Here is a 20,078-nt window from a genome sequence, read left to right as displayed (position 1 = left end):
TACAGTGACCTCTACAGAGAGTGGAGTACATCAAACAAGGCTTTCCCTTTTAAACTTACTGCTTTATTTTATACTTTTCGATGTGTGTAGTGTATTATCTGTCTTTGTACATTCCCTGGAAGTCTGCCTGGTTTTGAAAACATAGTTGCTTCACTCTGAGACAAGTTCTTTTGTCAACTGGAAATGCACTAGCAGTTTACACACCCAAGCATTTCTTTTTCTTGATGGGTAGAATGTCTGGTCTTGTGGTAGAGTGCCCTGGAAGACTGCAGCTTTTTTTGAGCTGCAGTTGCTTCCACAGCTCTGGGTTTCTGATGCTTTTGGTCTGAGTGCCTGTTCCAAAATGATGATGATGTGCTCGTTATTGATGTAGGGCTTGAAATTACTTTTTTAAAGCACAGATTTCATTTGATTTCCAAAAATTCCAAATGAATAAATTCATAAAGGTGCACATAGATGGGTTTTTTAATACAAATTTTCTTTGTTAGACAAAGTCCTTAATCTTACTCTGTGCATTTTTTGCTTTTACTTCATTGATTGTTTTTTAAAATAATTTTTCCCCCCTTTAAAATTTTTTCAAAGTTTCTGGAAGCTTACTAGGAATAAAAAAAATAGGTGCTGTGGTAGGAATTTTTTGATGTTTCATGCTTTATTTCTCTGGGCAAGACAAAAGAGAATCCAGCCTAGTATATGTTTACAGAACCTTGCCTATGATACTGTTTTCTTAAGCACATGTTTTAACCTCATGCACTGCACATCATCTCAGGAGCTTTAAGACAACCATTCAATGGATAAACTTAAACATGCATCTGAATCTTGGCAGACATAACCCTTAGGTTACTGAACCCCATATTTCAAAAGGGATTTTGTAATAATCAAGAAACTTAAAGGATGGGAAAAACTAAAATTTCTACTCCAAATATGGAAAAAAATAAGGAAAACACACATTATTTCTGCTGTCTTTAGAAAAGTGATTTATTAAGTATGTGTAGGAACTTAGGCTCTGAACTTCATGGCATTTATTTTTTAATTGACCTTGTTCATGCTTTTTATGTAAATGTGATCAGAGGTAATTTTTCTTTGCTTGAATAACACTGATTGTGTCAAAACAAGGTTTGAAATTACTAAATCAGTGTGTATAAATGCATCAGGACTTGTTTTAGTCTTGGGTTTGTTTCCCCCTGCTGGGTCAGATACTATAATAATAAGAGCTGCAAACCAGATCCAGGCCTCATTAAAGTCATATGGCAGAATGACCATCAGAAAATTGCCAAGTAATGAACAAAACCCAGAAGTTTTAAAACTTGTTAAGCGATTGTGGCTGGTGAGCAGATTTTATAGCCAAGACTTTCATGTCTGAAAAACGGCCCTGATAGTTTGCCAGCTGAAATTATTGGTTAATTTGTGTTCAACTCAGTTTTCATAGAAGAAAGAACACAAAATAATATTTCAGTGAGCAGGAGGGAGCACTTAGAACCATGTAGTAAAAATCCACTCATAAGTATAAAATCCTTGGCTAAAAACATGATACCCTTTGGAGAAATGAATGAGTAAATAATCTCTGAAAAATACAAACAAAACATACGTAAGGAGTGAATGCTGGTAGGACAGGAATGGTTTTCTAGGTATTTGAAGACCCTGATGCTCCATTAGAAGATAAGGTGTGTAAAAGTTGAAATATGTCCTTTCTGTAAGAAGAGACAGACTAATTAGGGGGGAAAAAAGTGAATATGCCAGTGGTAATGTTTTAGCATTCAAAGGCTGTCAGCATTTTTCCTCTTCTAGAAATCTGTTGCATCCAAACTCTGGACTCCTTCCATTATTTTTACATTGAGGGGTTTTTAGTTGATAGTGAAGGGAGGAAGAAAAAGACAAAACATTGCTTTTTCACAAACAATTGAGCAAACTTCCATTTTTATACTTCTAACATTAAGTATAATTGTAGGAATCTTTCAATTGCTGCACAGCTATTACTGAAAGAGGCATCTGGAAAATGTCTTCCATTAGCTGTGGGTTTTGGCAGGGGCTGTAAGCAAGCGTGGTCATTGTAATTATAGTGACAAGTGTTTGAGGAACTGTAGTTGTTTGCTGTATGTACTTTTCCTTCAATAAATATTAGTATTTCTTCACATCTCCTACTCCAGCTGACTGTGACATTTAACCATGTAATGTGGCAGCCCTGGGGGAGCAGCGTTTAGGGCAAAGTATTAGAAGCTGTCTTAGCAAGTATCTGTTTGAGAGACCATTTGCAATAGATGAGCAGTAATAGATTTCTTCAGGAAAAGCTTAAGACAGCAAGGCAAAACCCCTGGTTCCAGCATATTTCTCTTGGAGAGCTGTAAAAACTCTTCGCTGGAGAAGATCAGCCTGGAGCCTTAAACTTCCGATGCTTTCAAAGCTTGGCAGGCTTTTGGTGTGAGTCTTTAGTCATTCTGATAGACATCAACTGTACTGCAGATTGCTCACAATGAGTGATCTCCTGATCAGGTGATCTTAAACAAGAGCCAATCCCGAGCAGTATCTGAGCAGTGTCTTTCTAGGGGTTTCAGGTTTGTGATGCTTTTGATAACTTCTCTTTGTGCAGACACCTCTTTACATTGTAAACCATGGAGAGACTGGACCAATCCGATGCAACCGGTGCAAAGCTTATATGTGTCCCTTCATGCAGTTCATTGAAGGTGGAAGAAGATACCAGTGTGGATTTTGCAGTTGTGTAAATGATGGTAAGTGATGTCTTTGATGTGATGTCGTCCATGCAAGTTCCATAAAACTCAAATTACATTCCTGAAATGATTTTCTTGACTTGCTGCCTTGATGTGAAAATAGTGAGGTGCAGCCTATTTCAAGAAAAATAAGTCAAAATATTTGTTCAGTACAACTGAAAAATAATTGTATGAAGAAAAATGCTGATTCATGAAGTCCAATACAGTCAAAGCTTTATTTAAAAATACTACCTCAGCATAGGATACAAAGCTGCTTGTATTACTAGCTGAAAGCAACTTCTGTGTGGAAAAAAATAGATTTTCTTTTACAAAAAAATCTAAATATCTAGCAAGCAGAGATTTAGAGCCATGTCAGCCCTGTCCATGACTGTGGATGCAGTAGTTAAATAACCTATTAATCTTACTGTCACAAGTGCTGGTTTTCACAGAAGATACCATGCCATATTTGTTCAAGTGTGCTGCATGTGACTCATAACTGTTCTTGTGCTCTTGGCTGAATCCCAAGTCTTTGCCAGAAGTAGCCTTCCTCAACATTTGTAACAAGTTGGATTTCCTCAGCTGGATCTCAGCAGTGCTTTCCCTAATACAGTCATCTTTTCAACACTGAAATGGCAACCTTGAGAGACTCTTTCCACCACGACACTCAGATGTTTGTACAAGTGTAACCGTTAATGAATTTCATAGTTTGCTAGCAATTGAAACTCTCAGAACAATGTAAATGCTTTGTGAACACTTTAAGAAAGCCATGTAAGTTGCAGTGTCATTAAAATAATGCTTTATCTTGCTACAGTGTCTCTTCCCCAAGTCAGAAAGCACGTAAAAAAAGACTTAGAGGCCTAAAACCAGCCAGCAAAGTAGGTAGATAGTAGGGCAGTTTTACCTACTCAAGCCTCGTAGTGTAGAAGTGGAAGAACATGGATGTCTATAGGGGACTATGCCCTGCGCTGCAGCCGATGTTGCTAGAACACTGTTTTTTTCTGCCTGGGATTTGTTGTGAGCCAATGTGGGTAAAGGATCACCTTCAGTCTTGGTGTTTAAAGGCTTCCTTGCATCAGTAGCAGAGGAGCCCATCTTAGTACATTTTATTTGTTAAAAGAAGTTGTTGGTGATCCTCTCCTCCCCAAAACATAAAACTTGTCTCCTATTGTTGTGTTGGCTTTTAGTTCCTCCGTTCTTCTTTCAACATCTGGACCACATTGGTCGGCGAGTGGACCACTATGAAAGACCTGAGCTGTCTCTGGGATCTTATGAATATGTTGCTACTTTGGATTATTGCCGAGTGAGTATTTCCAGTATATAAACTAAGTTGCAATTTAATGTCAAAACAAACAAAGTCCTTTCAGTGCCTACAGCAGAATAAACATGCTTGTAAGCTGCATATTAGGCCAGGAACATTCTAGAAGATGTGGACAGATGCATAGAATTTAAGGTTACAACATTGTGTTGTGCAGCAAAGCATGAGCAAGTCAAAGCAACAAACAGCACAACAAAGTCAAATATCACCAGTTGTTAACTGGTTTAGAGGCTATAGCTGAAATTCTGGTGCATTTGTTGCCTTGTAGATCACAGAACCACAGAACGGTTGGAAGGAACCTTTGAACGTCATCTAAGGATTTGTTCCTTATATTTACATGGAATGTAAACACAGTATGTCTTCTATTGATTTTGAAGACAGATGGACATGCACCTCAGTTGCCTTACCAATATTGAAAACCTTAGCAAGGGAATCTGACCTTGTAATGTAATCTTTTCCTGTTAATAGTGGGGTTTGTGTTCTGACCAGTAAGTTACAGCAGAATGGGTTCTCTTTCCTAACACAAACTTGCTGAAGAATTCAGTCCAAAACCCACTCAAGTAACTGTAAAGCTTTGTAGTTGATTTTATTACTCTATTTGATACTTCGCAAAGCATAAATCACTTACGGTTTTCACACTCTACTTCATCTGTCCACAGCATGGACATGTTTTTCTGTTTGTGCTGAAATCAGGCAGAATTTTCTTGCTCTCAGTGGACGTGAAGTCAAGATAAGGTTAGGAAAGGCAACTGGATCCTACAGTCTTGAAGTAGATACCAGCAACTTCCTCAGAGCATCATCAAATTATTGCTGGCATGAAGAAAATGAACAACTGTAATTCTTCTTCCTCACTGGTGTACTGCTCCAACATCCAGTGAAATCCCTGAGATGACCTTTTGAGTTTATTGAAATCTAGGTTAAACCCCAGAACAGGAGAGAGTATTACAGAAATGCAGTGTGGGATCCTCAGCACACGTCCAGCATAGCTCCATCAGATTGATTTAAGCTTTGCTGATTTCTGGCAGCTAAGATCTTGAAAACTCATGTACTGAATGGCTCTGTGCCATTTTCACAGTTCTTTTTCTCTACCCCAGAGTGTAACCTTGTGTGATGGAGTCATCATCACAGTGCAGTGGCTCCTGCCATATAGCTTAAATCAGGGCGTTTCCTCAATAATTTATGCATTATGGTCTCTGTGCTTGCGGCAAAGGCCCAGCCATCCCGAATCTTGGCGGGGGGGAAATCTCTTCCAAAATGAACACTCACACTGGAAATGCTGAGTCATTAAGTTTTACAGAAGTTAACATTATTTTATAATGAATTTTTCATTTTGCTGAAAGTTCCAAAGGTTTCATTCTTTTATAAATCCAATTTAAGACCAGAACTAAAAAGTCATTTCCTGTTGTGCTTATCAAATGACAAGGAGAAAGAGCTACAAAAAATGTTAACAAATAACAGCTGGATTGCATTATTGTGCTCTAGCTAAGCAGATGTGGCAAGAGCACAAGTCCTCATTTCTACTATATATTTGTCAGAAAATACCCAGGAATTTTTTACAAATGGTGATGTGATACAAGAGCTACAGGTTTGGGAACTAGGATCCAAGTACAGAAGAGCTGTTGAAAACACCGCCTGGTTTTAGTTCACAGGAATGAATTCACTTTTACACGATTGAAACAAAGTCAGACATTAAAGTGTACCAGGGACTATGGGTAAGCCATAACTTATGGGTTAGATGATTTTTGTACTCATTAGAGTTTTGGGAGGTATAGTTTAACAAGGATAATGTGGTTAAGTGGTCAGAACTCTGTATATGAAGGCAGTGAAACAGTACAATGGAAAAGCTGGAGTTTGACACCAAATAATGGCTGCTGCTTGTCTTTAATGGGAGTTAGGAAAACTGATCTTAAGGAGTGTGATGATTCCAGTGGCTATGCTTATTTTATCTGATCTTCATCCTGGGTCCATATCTAAGCATCACGTTCCTTTACTTAGAAATAAGAAACCTTCATCTTTTCCTTACTTATAGAGACTTGCACCAGTAGCCTATCACAATTTATAGGCCACTTACGTTACAGATAAGAAAAATTCCATAAAGAAATCGACACCATCCTGTCACTGCTGTGTGTGCAGCACTTACGTACGTTAAATGTTGCACTCTCATGCTTTGGTTATCTTGTGGAGTATCAGAATGCTTTGGAGCAGGACAGACAGGATGCAGATGGTCACCACTTAGTACTGTTTAGAACAGAGCTACTTTAATTCTGATTCGGTACCTCAGTGCTGTTTGCTAATTCCAGATGGGCTAGAAATCACTTAACAGTTGTTAGAGGCAAATTCCAGGAAAAACTGAATTTCAGCATTCAGTTCAGCATTAATAAGAAGTTATTGCATGATGATAGAGGGAATGCAAAACCAGTATGGGTACAGGAAAAAGACAAAAGGCAAATTTGTTTAAACGCTTAATTCCAACCCAAAATGATTGTTTTGTCTTACCTAATGAACTGTGAGCCGTTACAAATCTTATTCTTTTGGGATGCCGTATTTAACATTAATGTTTTATTCCAGAGGTGGACTTTACCCAATACCTGTCAGCTTTCTACAGTAGTTAACGGTTATGATCCATAGCATTTTTCAAACTGAAGATTGTTTAATTTGCCTCATGGTATATAACAGGACACTCTAATTTTCCCTGATGGTCGTTTCTCCTGCAGAACAGCAAGCCTCCGAAGCCACCAGCGTACATCTTCATGATCGACGTATCATACAATAACATCAAGAGTGGCCTGGTCAGACTCATATGCGATGAACTGAAGACGCTGCTAGATAAACTTCCAAGGTAAAGGAACACAAGTGTGCTTTGCTTAATTGACTGCACTGCAGTTCTCATGCAGCTTTGCATGTGCAGAGATAGAAACAGGCTCAGAATATGTCAGCATTTACAGTACAGGCATTTTGGGGCCGATAGCGACCAAATGTTAATTTTAACATTGCTGGCAATTCTTCAGCTTTGCTGTCTGTATTTACTGTGGAAGTGGAAAAATCTGTCAGACTGACTGCACATGTAGCTGGCATTCTTCTCCTTTCTTGTAGTGAACTCTAGTGGTACTATCAGCTAAGTCCCAGCTTGTAGGTGTTGATGTCACTTGCTGTGATTGTCTTTACTGCGGTGCTGCTTTTTTCAGAAAATTAAATAGGGAAATATTAAAACCAGAATGGTCAAGAACAGCAAGAATATCTAAAGCCAGAGGGTTGGTTCTTTTATTGTTAGTTAGCAAACTTTGAAAGATTCTTTCTGCCTGATGCGTGTCTGGGAGGAGTACGAGTCTTGTAGGCAGCAAGCATTTTATCAAATACAGCTCGTTTGCTTTGTGAGCATTAAGTACACAGCAGTAGTATTGCTACTGATCAATATTAATGACAGGAAATTATCTTAGTATAGTTTCTAGTTTGTTAGTATAATTTTTCATTGTGTGTCTGCATGATTTAAATTTTAAAAGAGCAGTGAAAGACTGAGGAATTAAGTAGACAAGATGCTTCTTGAAGGCATATAAAAACGTTGAAGAACATAAAGAAAATGCATTCCAAATAACAACGCTTGCAAGAGAACAGACTTAAGAAATGGGCAGAGCAAAGTGAGGCAGGATGGGAGATGAGATCCTTGAGATAATCTGGGATATGTTAAAAATCTTTTATCCTGTGTCCTTCTGGGATCTCTGTGCATGAAAGAAATTCCAGTCCAGGGCGGGGGGCTGGTTTGTCAGATGCCCATGTAAGGCCATCTCTCCAGCGTAATCTTCACTGATAAAGTACTTGAGACACAAGTGGTTGATATCATCTTGAACATATCTCAGAGCTTTCCATCAGGATTGGTCATGACTGAAGATAATAAAAGGCATGAGTGTAATAACAAAAAGCATTTGTCAATGTAGAAACACCTGGGCTTGAATAGGGAAAGTTGAATCAAAAATGAAAGCAAATCTGTCTACCTCACAAAAAAGACACATTCGTTCGCCTCACCAGCACGCTGCAGAGATCTGCTGCTAAGTAATTTGCTTGCAGGCCCAAGGTTTTCATGTCTGCTAAAATAAGGCAATAAAAAAATAAAGGGCAGGCCCACTGGTTTCTTCAGACATCTCTGTTGTCTTTAAACAATACTAATGTAAAACAAAACAAACCCCCAACAACACAACCAAAAAGACAACACATAAGGCATTCTGTCCGAACTTGGGGTGAAGCTTTTGTATTTCAGTGCTGAGACACAAAGGTCACTGTGTGTTCATTTTCTGTTGCTGGACAAGGACACCTGCAAAAATATTCTGCTGTTAGCATGTGAGGTCAAGGTGCTGTGCTGGGAATTCACTCTTAGCTCCTAATTTGGAGAGGAAAGACTTGGGGTAGCAAAACAATCTGTGTCACAAGAAGGCATAAAGGTCTGTGGCAGGTGAGCCTGTGAAAGTGGCTGTGAAGTGAGAAGTTAGAGGAACAAAGAAAGGGTCAGAGTAGGTGGCTCAAAAACCTGGGGTGAAGAACTTGCTGGTTTTGTAGACTTGCAGTACAGCAGAAAACACATTAGTTGCTTCCTTGAAACTTTAGCACTGATGTTTCCAAGCTTAGAGAGAAATACAGAGAAATCCAGAGCAATGTGTGTAGAGGTGTGCTAATAAGCTCAGCTAATCAGACTCACTAGCAGCTGTGCAGAACAGAGGCTGAGCCTGCTCTGTTGTCTGCTGGCAGCGATTTGCTGCCTTTGGTTGGCTGGGAACTTAAGATACACAGCTAGGGGCGATTTAACAGTACTTTGCCTGCTTCCAAGCAGTTCTGAAGCAGGAAATTGACCCATCGGTGTCACCAGGCAACACTGGAGCCTAGACATTGTTCTTACTAGGCATCAATCATCAGTGACACTGAATTATCATATATTCTAAATGAATCTGATTTGCTGAGTCCATCTTGTAACTAATTGTCCTGTTCTCCATGTTTTGAGGACAGCATGATTTATTCTTCATCCTGGGGACTTTTGACTGCTTGGGTGGGATGGTCAGCTGATAGCATTGACATAGATATGTATAATTATTTAAAATTAAGAGTGCAACAGTTCTTATCAGTGTTTCAATTTGACCTAAGGCAAGGACTAAGGCCATCGCATCTGCTTGTTGTTGTTTGCTTCCAGTACAGACACTGGATTTTGGAGGCAGCCTTGCATTTCAGAGGGATGCTTTTGTTGCATGGGTCAGAATTCTGGAATTATAACCAGTTGATTTTGGTTTTCTTACAGAGAAGATCAAGAAGAATCCTCAGCAATTCGAGTTGGTTTTGTCACTTACAACAAGGTCCTCCACTTCTTCAATGTAAAAAGCAGCTTAGCCCAGCCTCAGATGATGGTGGTGTCAGATGTTGGAGAAGTTTTTGTTCCTTTGCTGGATGGTTTCCTTGTTAACTTCCAGGAATCACGATCTGTTGTTATCAAGTAAAGTATACTTTTTGCATATGGGAATAAGATCTTAAAGCTTGTGTGTGGCATGCCTTGTAGTCAATTGGATAATTGGATTTTGGGGGGTCCCTCTATTTATTGCAGTACTTTAGAAGCCAGCAGATGCTTCATGTTTCCACCTCTGAGGCAGAGAGTGCTACCAACCACCCTCCAGTGCTGAATTTGAAAGCATATTTAGGTCAAGTGTAAACCATGTGTCTTCAGCTGTGCTGCTTCAGAGTTGGGAGGGGGGTTGTGGCTCTGTGCCATGGTGCATGTCTGTCCCCTTGTGATGTGTATGATGCACACCTGAGTAGGATCTGCAAGGACTCTCAGGTCCTTACAGTACACTGCAACTCTGTATTTTTGTAGTTATATTTAATGTGTTCCTTTATGTTACCAGCTTTGAAACAGTGCACCTCCTAGAATGTAAAAATTGGTATTTTGTTTGACTGGAATCCTAAGGCATTGAGCCATCAAAATTCATGTGTGTTTTTGTTTGTTTGTGGTTAGTTGTGGTTGTCTGAAATGTTTTCCATGCAAATTTACATTTTCCTGTGTGAAGACTTGGTATGTTACAAGGTATGTCTGGGGATTATCCCAAATGTGCTGACCAGCTGACACTGATCCTTCACTCTTTCATAGTTTGTTGGACCAGATTCCAGAGATGTTTGCAGACACTAACGAGAGTGAGACCATCTTTGCTCCTGTTATCCAGGCTGGCATGGAGGCACTAAAGGTGAGTGTGTTTCTGTCTTGCAGAGGAGTAGCTCTTTCAGAAGACTAAGACTTGATAAGCTGCAGAAATTTCATTTGCTAAAGCCAGTCGCAAGTCATCCTGCAAGTCACCGCGGGAAACTGGGAACAAAGAAGTTGCCGATGGCTTCCAGCACTAATGTTCTGTTATTCTAACTGTACATTTGAACTGCTGTAGTCAAAAGTGTAACATCTGTTTCCACATCTTGCTTACTGAGGGAAACCAGTCCCTAGAGTCTATTCTGCATAGAACAGATACTTGGGAGGTGAGGAGCAGGAGTCAGTTTCTTGTTCAGCATTTGAGAGGGGAAAAAAAAAAGTGTTTAGTTACTGTGACAGAACTAAACAGATACTGGGGATGTTTGCAGATACCTAGTCCTTGCCTAAGTGAAGTATGAGAAAAGAGTTGATACAAGACATGGTTTTGCCCTGCCTGTTCTCCTCCCGCTGACTTGTGCAAAACGAGATATTTATGGCTATTTATGACTGAATTGGGTAGGGGTTGGAGGCCTTCTGCTTAACTGACAAGTTCTCACAGTTTGAATACAGCTGGAAATGAATGCACAGGTCAAGATTCATCCCCAGTCACTTTCTGTATGTCCAGGACATCCTCCAAAGTGGTGACATTTCCATGGAGTGCTGCCAATTAGAAGAATGCCACCAGGGTTCACCACGAGATTTGTGGGGGCAGAAAACAACCAGTGGCCTTTTTGGAAGGGGTTGATTTATCTGCGAGCTGCGTACAAGCAAAGCAGGAGCTTTGAGCAGATGTTGAACAACATTCCTCAAATCTGTTTCTTAAGTAACTTGTCATTCATACCTGTGTTCTTGTTAGTCACTCATGCTGCCAGAAGTGTGTGCAAAACTAGCCTTTGGTTATTGCCTGTCAGGAGGCTCTTCCCTAACTCTTGACGTCTACAAAACAAACACAGGCCAGAGTTCTGCATTTCCTTTGCTGGCTGTAAAAGCAAGCACCTCTTAAGTTTAGTATTTGTATTTTGGGTGCTTGAATCCTAATGATTGTATCCAATTGGAAAGTCTCCATGAGAAGTACTCCTAGTTTTGCCCATCAAGATTTTGATGCCTGTGTAGAATTACTGTAGCAATGCATTACTGACCCAGCTTGTTTCAGGACTTATTTCCATCAAGTTTTGAGTCTCTAAACAAGTCACTTAGCCCTGAGGATCTTGCCAAAAGTTTACACTGCTCTCTGAGATACCACAGCATATGAATGTTTACCTTAGCAGTAACAAATATGCCAATATGGTGTCTTTGAAACAGGCTGCAGAATGTGCTGGAAAATTGTTTATCTTCCACTCTTCATTGCCAACTGCAGAAGCACCAGGGAAGCTGAGAAACAGAGATGACAAAAAACTACTCAATACAGATAAAGAAAAGGTATTTTATACTCTTAAGTGAGCCTTGGGTTTTTTGCATTGTTTCTTTTACCGAGCTGTGTTAAATCTGTAATATTCCCTGGTTATGTAGGGATATTCATGCTGCCAATAACTGCACCCAGCCAAGAGCCTGCTTAGTGAGCTCGCCTTCGTTAGAATGTGCAGTTGGTTCCATGCATACCAGTACATGGACAGGAGGAACAGGTTCTTCATGGAATCCATGCCTCACTTAAGATTTCCACTTCAGCTTCTTTGCTCAGGGGGCACTGGGATTGTGGTTGGCTACTGACAGTGTCTAATGTTAGGTATTTTAATTTTTATGCAGACACTCTTCCAGCCCCAGGCAAATGCTTACGAGGCCTTAGCTAAGGATTGTGTGGCTAACGGCTGCTGTGTCAACTTGTTCCTCTTCCCAAATCAGTACGTGGACATAGCCTCCATGGGGCTTGTCACAATGTACACTGGAGGAACACTGTACAAGTACAACAATTTCCAGGTAAGTCTCCTTTCAGATACAAAAGGCTTGGGTTTTGTTAGTTTCCTTTTCATTTCAAACTATGCTTCCCTGCTTAACATAGAAGTGACTCTAGTTAAAGCTCCACAACAGAGCAGGCTCAAATACATACTCTGCAACAATAAATTGGTTGGTATCTTAAAATTGAATCCCCTTAAATTTGCTGGCATCTGAGTAGGAAAGTTAATTACTTCCTGTACACAGAGGTAAAAATGCCTATGATAAAGACCCAAAAAGCTGTCCTGTCACCTGGTTTTGACATTTGCTGACAGTTTCTCTGTTGGGCAGGGGATTTTGTCTGTGTCAGGACCTGACTGCAGAAGCCGCCTTTTGAGAAACCAGCAAGACTGCTCTGTACTTTTTAAGGCTGTGCTGCAAGGTGAAGTGCAAGAACCAACCTTACTGGAGCTGGTTCGATTGGCTAGAACTTGTGGATCTCCTAGCCTAGGGATGAATTGGCAGGCACTTGGGCGTGTGTGTTTTTCTGTGAACAAACATCGGGCCATCCCCTTCTAAAGGAAGAGCTGTGAAAAGCAGGGAGGGGAGAGGGTTGTATTTGTGCTGTGCTGCTGCCATCCTGTGGTGATCTGCAGCTTTGCTTTGCGTTGCGTTACTAGCTCGATGCCGACAGCTCCCAGTTCTTAAGCGACCTCAGGAGGGACGTGGAGAAGAAGACCGGATTTGATGCCATAATGAGGGTTCGGACGAGTACAGGTAACGGCACCTACTGGGGCCAAAACAAATATGGATGCACATGGCAGTGTGGGATTTAAAACTTGGCGGTTCAGGCTAGCTTAGCTTCATTGTACTGTACGTCTTGAAAAGTAAGCGGATGGACTGATCAAATGGGAGCAAGGCTTCTGGTGGTAATTCATGCACCTAGGATTGCAAGGAAGTGGGATACACAAGTGCTGCTGCTGAGCACTTAGGTGGTCCTTCATTTTCATAATTCGATGACATCACTGTTACCTACTTGCTGTGGTTCATGCTTAGCTCAGCTGCAAGTATTTGAGAAACATACACATGCAGTGGCCAAGTCAGCAGTGTAAAAGGTTCTGGTGCTCTGAGTCCCATCACAGTTTCCCTCTCACCCTACTGTCAAAAAATGTTACTGGGAGGGACAGCTGGTAGCACCCCGAGAATGCAAATCCCAGAGTGAAAAGGATTCCTGTCACTAAGCAAATGAAGTAAAGAAAGAAAGTAATGAAATAACGCCTGCTTTATTGGCCACTTTAAAACAGGAGGTTGTTTGGTTTTGTTTTAATCTGCCTGTAGGCTTCAGGGCTACTGACTTCTTTGGTGCTATTTACATGAACAACACCACGGATGTAGAGATGGCAGCAGTTGACTGTGACAAGGCAGTGACTGTGGAGTTCAAACACGATGACAAACTAAGTGAAGACAGTGGAGCCTTAATTCAGGTAAAAACATCTTAATTACATGTAAGGTCATGACAATATTTATGATGTAGGACTGATGGGAGCAAGGCACAGCTTGCCCAGGCTCTGACATAATGCCTGCCACAAACAAAAGGTTTTGACTAGCCAAAGGTTGCATCTTACCTCAAAACACGAATAAATGAGAGGTTGTTCTTACTCCTCTGGATGTTTAGTCATGACCTTTTGCTTGTTCCATGACAGAGAATGTTACAGGGTGCATGGTTTTAAATGTAAGGCATAGAATTAGCCAAGCTTCTTATTTCTAAGCCCATAGTAGATGCAGGACCTCTTATGCAACTTACTCGTGTAAAAAGAATCAGTCAGCTTTTCAAGACTGGGAAGTTTGGGGTTTTGCCAAGAGGTAGCGTGATGGGCAGACCACTTCTCAGCAAGCTTCTCACCACATGTGTGATGTCTCTTCAGCTACAGCCATTTGAACCATTCAAATATTACACAGTGTGAGACTTGGGAATTGACAATCATCACTGGTCGTTTTTTCAAATGATCCCATCAGTGTGTAGCAAATGAGTAGTAAGCTTTCAATCAATCATGTTGTTGTTTACAATTTTAAGGTGGGTAGGCTTTACAACATTCAGTAGACTGCCATCTGGTACAGGTATGTTGGTCCTGTAGCTGCCAGGAGCACTGAAGCAGCACCCTAATGCCAGGCTGTCTTCAGAAGTAATGAACGTGCTGCTTGCACACAAAGTGGGTGGCTCCTGCCTGCTTTAACAATAAATGGTAACTTGGTGCTCTGCTGCAGTGTGCCGTCCTCTACACCTCAGTGAGTGGACAAAGACGACTTCGCATACACAACATAGGCTTAAACTGCAGCTCCCAGTTAGCTGATGTCTACAAGACTTGTGAGACTGATGCACTCATCAACTTCTTTGCCAAGTCAGGTAAAAAAGTAACAGACTGATTTATTTTTGTTTGGTTGGTTGTTGTTTCACTGTGGGGTAGAAGGAGGGGAAGGAAAGGGAGCCGAAAGGATTATCCTGTGGGAAATGTTTTGTAACGTGCTGCCCCAAGCCTTAGCAGCTCTTGCAGTACTATGAAACTGAAAAGAGATTTTGCGCATTTTAGACATGCTGCCATGAAAGTAACACCTGAGAGGGTGAGTAGAGACATGCGATATGCAAAGCTGTAGAAATGGACATCCTAACACTGCTAGAGGCTTGGGGAAATAGGGGGTGGTGTTTGGGCAAAGGTGATTAAACATCCTCCAAGAAGTCTAGGAGACTAAAATCCAGCAGCTGTAGACCTTGTGCTAATAGTAGAAGCTACCGGAATGTAGGTACTTCGAGTACGTCCCCATCTTGAATGTACTTTCCTTCTGTATCTGCAGCTTTTAAAGCCATTCTCAGCCAGCCCCTGAAGATAGTGAGAGACATCCTGGTCAGTCAGACAGCTCACATGCTGGCCTGCTACAAGAAGAACTGTGCCAGCCCCTCAGCAGTAAGCCAGGTAAAACCCACCCCAGCTCTGTCTTCCCCAGCCAGGCTTTGCAGCAGATAAAGAACCACCCCTGCACTATCACCAGTGCCAGGAAGGAAAAGTTCAGGGCAAGCTTTTCCCTTCCTTTCAAATGCATGGGATTCATGGATAGCAATTGCAGCATATGGAGGCTGTTGTTCTGGCATAAGTGGCAATGTCAGTGAGCAAACTCTGAGGATGCTCAGCCAGCCTTTTTCTTCCTGCAGCAATTATGGGCTGACTCACACAGCTTTGCTTTTTTTTGTGTGTGTTGTTAAAACATTTTAGTGTTCCACTTTCTGACAAGTAAGACTGTTATGAAATGAAAATAGGATTTATCTTAGTAAATAATCTGAATTTGCATGTAGGTGATTCGGGGCTGGAGGGATAAATGTATCGTGTGGATAGGGCCAAACTGCTAGAGGAGGAAAAAATTTCCGTGGTTAAGATAAAGCAGTTAGATCCTCTGGCAAATAAAGCAGCTAAGAACCTGGTCACTTACTCCCCACAACCTGAGCATGGCCTGTATTTAGGTCATCTCATTTTCAGTGATTTATGTAAATGAAGTCTGTAGCACATGGGCTGTATTACCAAGCTTTCCCTGCCTTTCAGCTCATCCTTCCAGATGCCATGAAGGTGCTGCCAGTGTACATGAATTGTCTGCTGAAAAGCTGTGTGCTCATGGGCAGGCCAGAGATCCCAACTGACGAGAGAGCTCACCAACGACAGCTGGTCCTGTCTATGGGGGTAGCTGACACACAGCTGCTCTTCTATCCCCAGCTCCTGCCAATTGTGAGTATGGTGCACAACTGTCTTCAGTATGCTGTGACACTATCATTGTCAGGAAGCATTGTGCTTGCTGGGCAGGTGTTATGCTATACCATGCTGGATTACATTCTTCCTGTGGTGGAGCTGCTAGTAGAAATAAAATGAGGTGAGGAAGTAGGAGCTCTGGCTTAATGGAAAGTGAGAAGGTAACAACATCATCAGTCAGACATAAGCCTCCTTGAAGAACCTCATTGTACTTTCAGCAAGGTGCTAACTTTCCTGAAGGTCAGCGTAGGTGGGCCTGTGCACAGCAGGCCTTCTTGTGCACACTGTGTTAACTGAAAGAGTCTTGATTTCCAATGCCTGTAACCTGGAGAGGAACCACTTAGATGTAGTAACCCTTTCAGTAGCTGCTTTTCCAGTAGCTGGAGCCTACAACTCAATTTAATTTTGCCTCACAGCACAGCCTGGATCCAAAGAGCGATGTGGTGCCAGCTGCCATCCGCTGCTCTGAGGAACGTCTCTCAGAAGGAGGAGCCTTCCTGCTGGCCAATGGCCTGACTCTCTTCCTGTGGCTGGGAGTCAGCGCACCCCCAGAGCTCATCCAGGGGCTCTTCAACGTGCCATCCTTTGCGCACATCAGCACCGAGGCTGTGAGTAGATGGAGACTGACTGGTCTCTTTGCTGTAATTTACAATTTAAGTAAGGCCAGGCGAGGTGGATTCAGCTAAAAACAGGACCAGGTAAGCACCAGGAAGTGTAAAGCCACAAGAAGGGGTCTGACATACAAAAAACATGTAATAAGCTTTTACAGTCTTACAAGTGAGAAGCTTTTGTAATAGTTTTCTAACCACCTTAAACTTTCATTGTTGCACATAAAAGTTATTGACTGTGTACTGCTAAAATGGGAACAAAGGATTTGCAGTGGTTAAAAGTTTCTCCTGAGCTTGTCATACACTGAAAAATGGCATAGGCAGGGGAGTCTTTTTAAGATGACAGATGAGACATTTTTGTGAAGGGAATAGCATTTCCCAGTTTAGAATCAAATCCACAGTAACTTGCATCAACTAGCAGCAGCTCTTGAGTGAGTGCTTGAGAGCCATGACTAGACTTTTAACACCCTGCCATGCTGTCATTTGAACAGACATCACTACCCGACCTGGACAATCCAGTTTCTAAGAAACTGAAGTCAATACTGGAGCACCTCCAGAGCCAGAAGCCCTACACTATGAAGGTAACGCCTCTCATACCTGCTCACAAGAACAGTACTGGCTATGACAAGATTGACCTGTGGAAAGCTTTACCTATCAGCACTTGCAGGGAGTTCCAGCATGGGCACAAGCACCTCAGCAGTGCTTTATTCTTAAGAATGCTCATGGCCAAAGGTTACCATTTTATTCTGCAAACCTTAATTCACTCTAGTTTAAAAACACAGCTACTGAAATGTGGACACCGATTCAGTTTTGGTGGTTATCCTAACCCCAGCAGATGACAATACCCAGGAAACCTATAGTACCACTCTGTGATTGTTCCTCAGTGTTATCTTTTACCTTTCCAGCTGGTGATAGTGAAACAGCGGGAGCAGCCGGAGATGCTCTTCCGCCAGTTGCTGGTAGAAGACAAGAGTATTTATGGAGGCGCTTCCTATGTGGATTTCCTGTGCTGCATTCACAAAGAGATCTGCCAGCTGCTCAGTTAAGGAAACTCAAACATTTTGTCAGTGTCTTTGATTTTTGCAAGAGGGACAATCATTGTCTTTGGCCCACAGCTCCACCCTACCTGGGCATTCTGCTGTGCTTTAGTGCTCCTTTTCTGTGCTCTCTTTGTACAGTTTCATTTCACACCACCTCTCACTGAGCATTTAGCTTTCTTAAGCTGTAGAATAGGAAGTAAGTTCTGCACTCAGGTATTTATATTCTGAGAGTCCTGACTCTTTCTCCAAGCGAACTGCCAGATTTCAAACTGTCATGGCTTTAGGAGCATATAGTATGCATCTATTAAAATACCATTTAGAAAACAGAAAGAACTCTAATTATTCCTTTTACTAGTCCTAAGTTATACAGAAGCCAGGAAAGATGCTAGAAGTCTACGCAGAAGTGGAAAAAACAACTCACTGCTTTTCTAAGTGAGGGCATCGAGTGAATCATATTGCAGTAATCATGTAGTCCAGGCTGTGTACTTTTGCAGGAAGGATGTTTAAATCTCCAAAAAGACAATCCCCTTTTTCTGGAAGGAACAAGCATCACCTTCCACAGAAACAGTGCTGGGTCACCTTCCACACCCAGGGCTATCGGTTTGTAACTGGACTTCAGAGTAAATCTAGCAAACAGTATGGACCACAGGAAGAACAGCACTCACATAACCTTCTGGCCGAGTTCGGCAGTCAGTGCCACACTACTGTGGTACAATTCTCTAGTGTTAGGGGCAGCAATTAAATTAACAGACTTATTCAATTACATCTTCCAAATCAGGGTTTCATTACTGCCTTTGCTAACTGGAATATTCCCAATCCAACTCAGATAACCATCTGTCCCTCTAAATTTCAGTGGCAGGTCAGCTAAGTCAGCTGACACATTAACCAGAGGGTATTTGTGGTGCTATAGAAAGCCAGCCTCTTGCCTCATACCAAGTCTTTTGGTGACCTCTCTTAAGGCTGATTTTTTTCAACAGCCACTGCTTTGAAAAACAAACCTCTGCTCATACCAATATTTAAGGCAGATGTGAGAAAGCCAGAGCCTTTGGCTGCACTATTTACCTCAGATACTTCAGCAGTCTGTGCATCTTTAGGACCAACGCCTCCAAACTTGAAAAGCTGTTGTAACAAACATCAGTGTTTCCAAGAACACAAACCTTCTCAAAGGTAAGGATAAGAGTTGGGCCTCAAAAAAAAAAAAGTGCCTTTTTAACCCTGTTAGTGTTGCTACTTAATCACTTTACTATCCAAGATCAGCAGGCAAAATGTATGTTTTGGTTTGACAGCCTATCAAAACAGTTCTATCCTGTTAAATAAGTGGCTATATTACAAATGGATCTTAAGACTGAATTCAGCTGCCAAGAGAAGCACTTTTTAGCTGATGTTACCCTGTAAGAAGTATTTGTTGCTATTCCAAATCAGGGTCCTCTGTAAATGTCACCAGCAACTCTTGTGTAAAAAATTAAGCAGTTACTAAATAAAATAATCATGTGTGTATTATTTTCTATACTAAATGTTGAAGTTTTTAATGCTATCAGCTGCTGGCAAAAGTTATCTAACACCTCTTGAAAAGCAGCACCACACCTGGTACCCCAGGGCACTACAGAGGGTGGTTAAGGATAACTAGCAATGGAAACTGGCATCAGGGTTCATGCAGCTCCTCCCTGTCTTGCCCTGTAAGCACTGCAAGGCAACAGAAAGTTCAGTACAGAGGGAGTGTGGCAGATAAATTAGCAAGGCTCACGCCTATACAGCATAAACAATGCCATGCATCTCACAGCTTGGTAAAGGCTGCTGGGGGCTCACCTTTGCTACTCTGACTCTTAAGAGAGGCCAGCTCATCTGTTATGATCTACTTATTAAAACAAACAGAACTTTCGGTTCTTACACTTGCTCAAACCAGGTCTGAAATGTGCCAAAATAGCCTGAAAAGTGAACTGGTTTAGGACAATCACTTACCAAGGGAATTGGGAAGTAGGAAGAAGCAATTCCAGACTTCTCAGACAGCTCCTGCCAATCCACTCCTGCTCAGATCCATTTCTTTACCTTACTCCAAGGCATCTGCTGATGGCCCAAAGACCACTTCTGCACCACAGCTGTGTGCACCTTCTACTTGGCCTGGTCAGACCAGCCAAGCAACACTGACCACCTGCTTTGGGGCAGCCTGGTTTACGCCTACAGTTCTGGAACAAAGTGTGCTTGTCACTTACCTGTGCGCTGGGGATAGTCTTCAGAGACCCAGGACTCCAGGCACAGAGGTGCTGCTCAGCATGAAGTTGTAGTAAGAGCTATTTACAGCTGCATAGGTAATTCATCAGTGCTTCAGGCTTTCACTTGCAGGTAATTTTGCCTACATGAAGACATCATGGCTGAACTAGCACCAAGGTACAGACACTGTTGCAGCAATCATGAAAATCATCATGTGATACTCAACTCAGATTTAGGCTAGCTAAGCTTTATTGGTACAGTAATTAAAATTACTTTGTTTCACTACAGCCCTTAGTTACTGCTTGCTTTTTCACCTGTAAGAGCACTCTTGTGGACC

At 41.7% G+C, this 20,078-nt stretch overlaps 1 protein-coding gene across 1 annotated transcript in view; it reads left to right on the top strand.

Annotated features, from left to right (window-relative positions):
• The window catches only part of SEC24D (SEC24 homolog D, COPII coat complex component), a 38,160-nt gene extending 19,066 nt beyond the window's left edge, over positions 1–19,094 (top strand). Inside the window, exons 9-23 of the mRNA XM_054172547.1 lie at positions 2,585–2,723; positions 3,887–4,002; positions 6,732–6,856; positions 9,296–9,487; positions 10,136–10,229; positions 11,528–11,644; positions 11,969–12,139; positions 12,775–12,871; positions 13,433–13,578; positions 14,360–14,498; positions 14,945–15,063; positions 15,685–15,864; positions 16,302–16,493; positions 16,985–17,074; positions 17,399–19,094. Coding sequence (XP_054028522.1) covers positions 2,585–2,723; positions 3,887–4,002; positions 6,732–6,856; positions 9,296–9,487; positions 10,136–10,229; positions 11,528–11,644; positions 11,969–12,139; positions 12,775–12,871; positions 13,433–13,578; positions 14,360–14,498; positions 14,945–15,063; positions 15,685–15,864; positions 16,302–16,493; positions 16,985–17,074; positions 17,399–17,539 — 2,058 coding nt within the window. The 3' untranslated portion in view covers positions 17,540–19,094. The remainder of the gene's footprint in view (positions 1–2,584; positions 2,724–3,886; positions 4,003–6,731; positions 6,857–9,295; positions 9,488–10,135; positions 10,230–11,527; positions 11,645–11,968; positions 12,140–12,774; positions 12,872–13,432; positions 13,579–14,359; positions 14,499–14,944; positions 15,064–15,684; positions 15,865–16,301; positions 16,494–16,984; positions 17,075–17,398) is intronic.
• Positions 19,095–20,078: the final 984 nt, after the last annotated feature.

Source organism: Dryobates pubescens, chromosome 24 (genome assembly GCF_014839835.1).
Source record: "Dryobates pubescens isolate bDryPub1 chromosome 24, bDryPub1.pri, whole genome shotgun sequence".
In the NCBI taxonomy this organism is placed as follows: domain Eukaryota; kingdom Metazoa; phylum Chordata; class Aves; order Piciformes; family Picidae; genus Dryobates; species Dryobates pubescens.
This window is presented reverse-complemented; position numbering and strand designations above follow the sequence as displayed.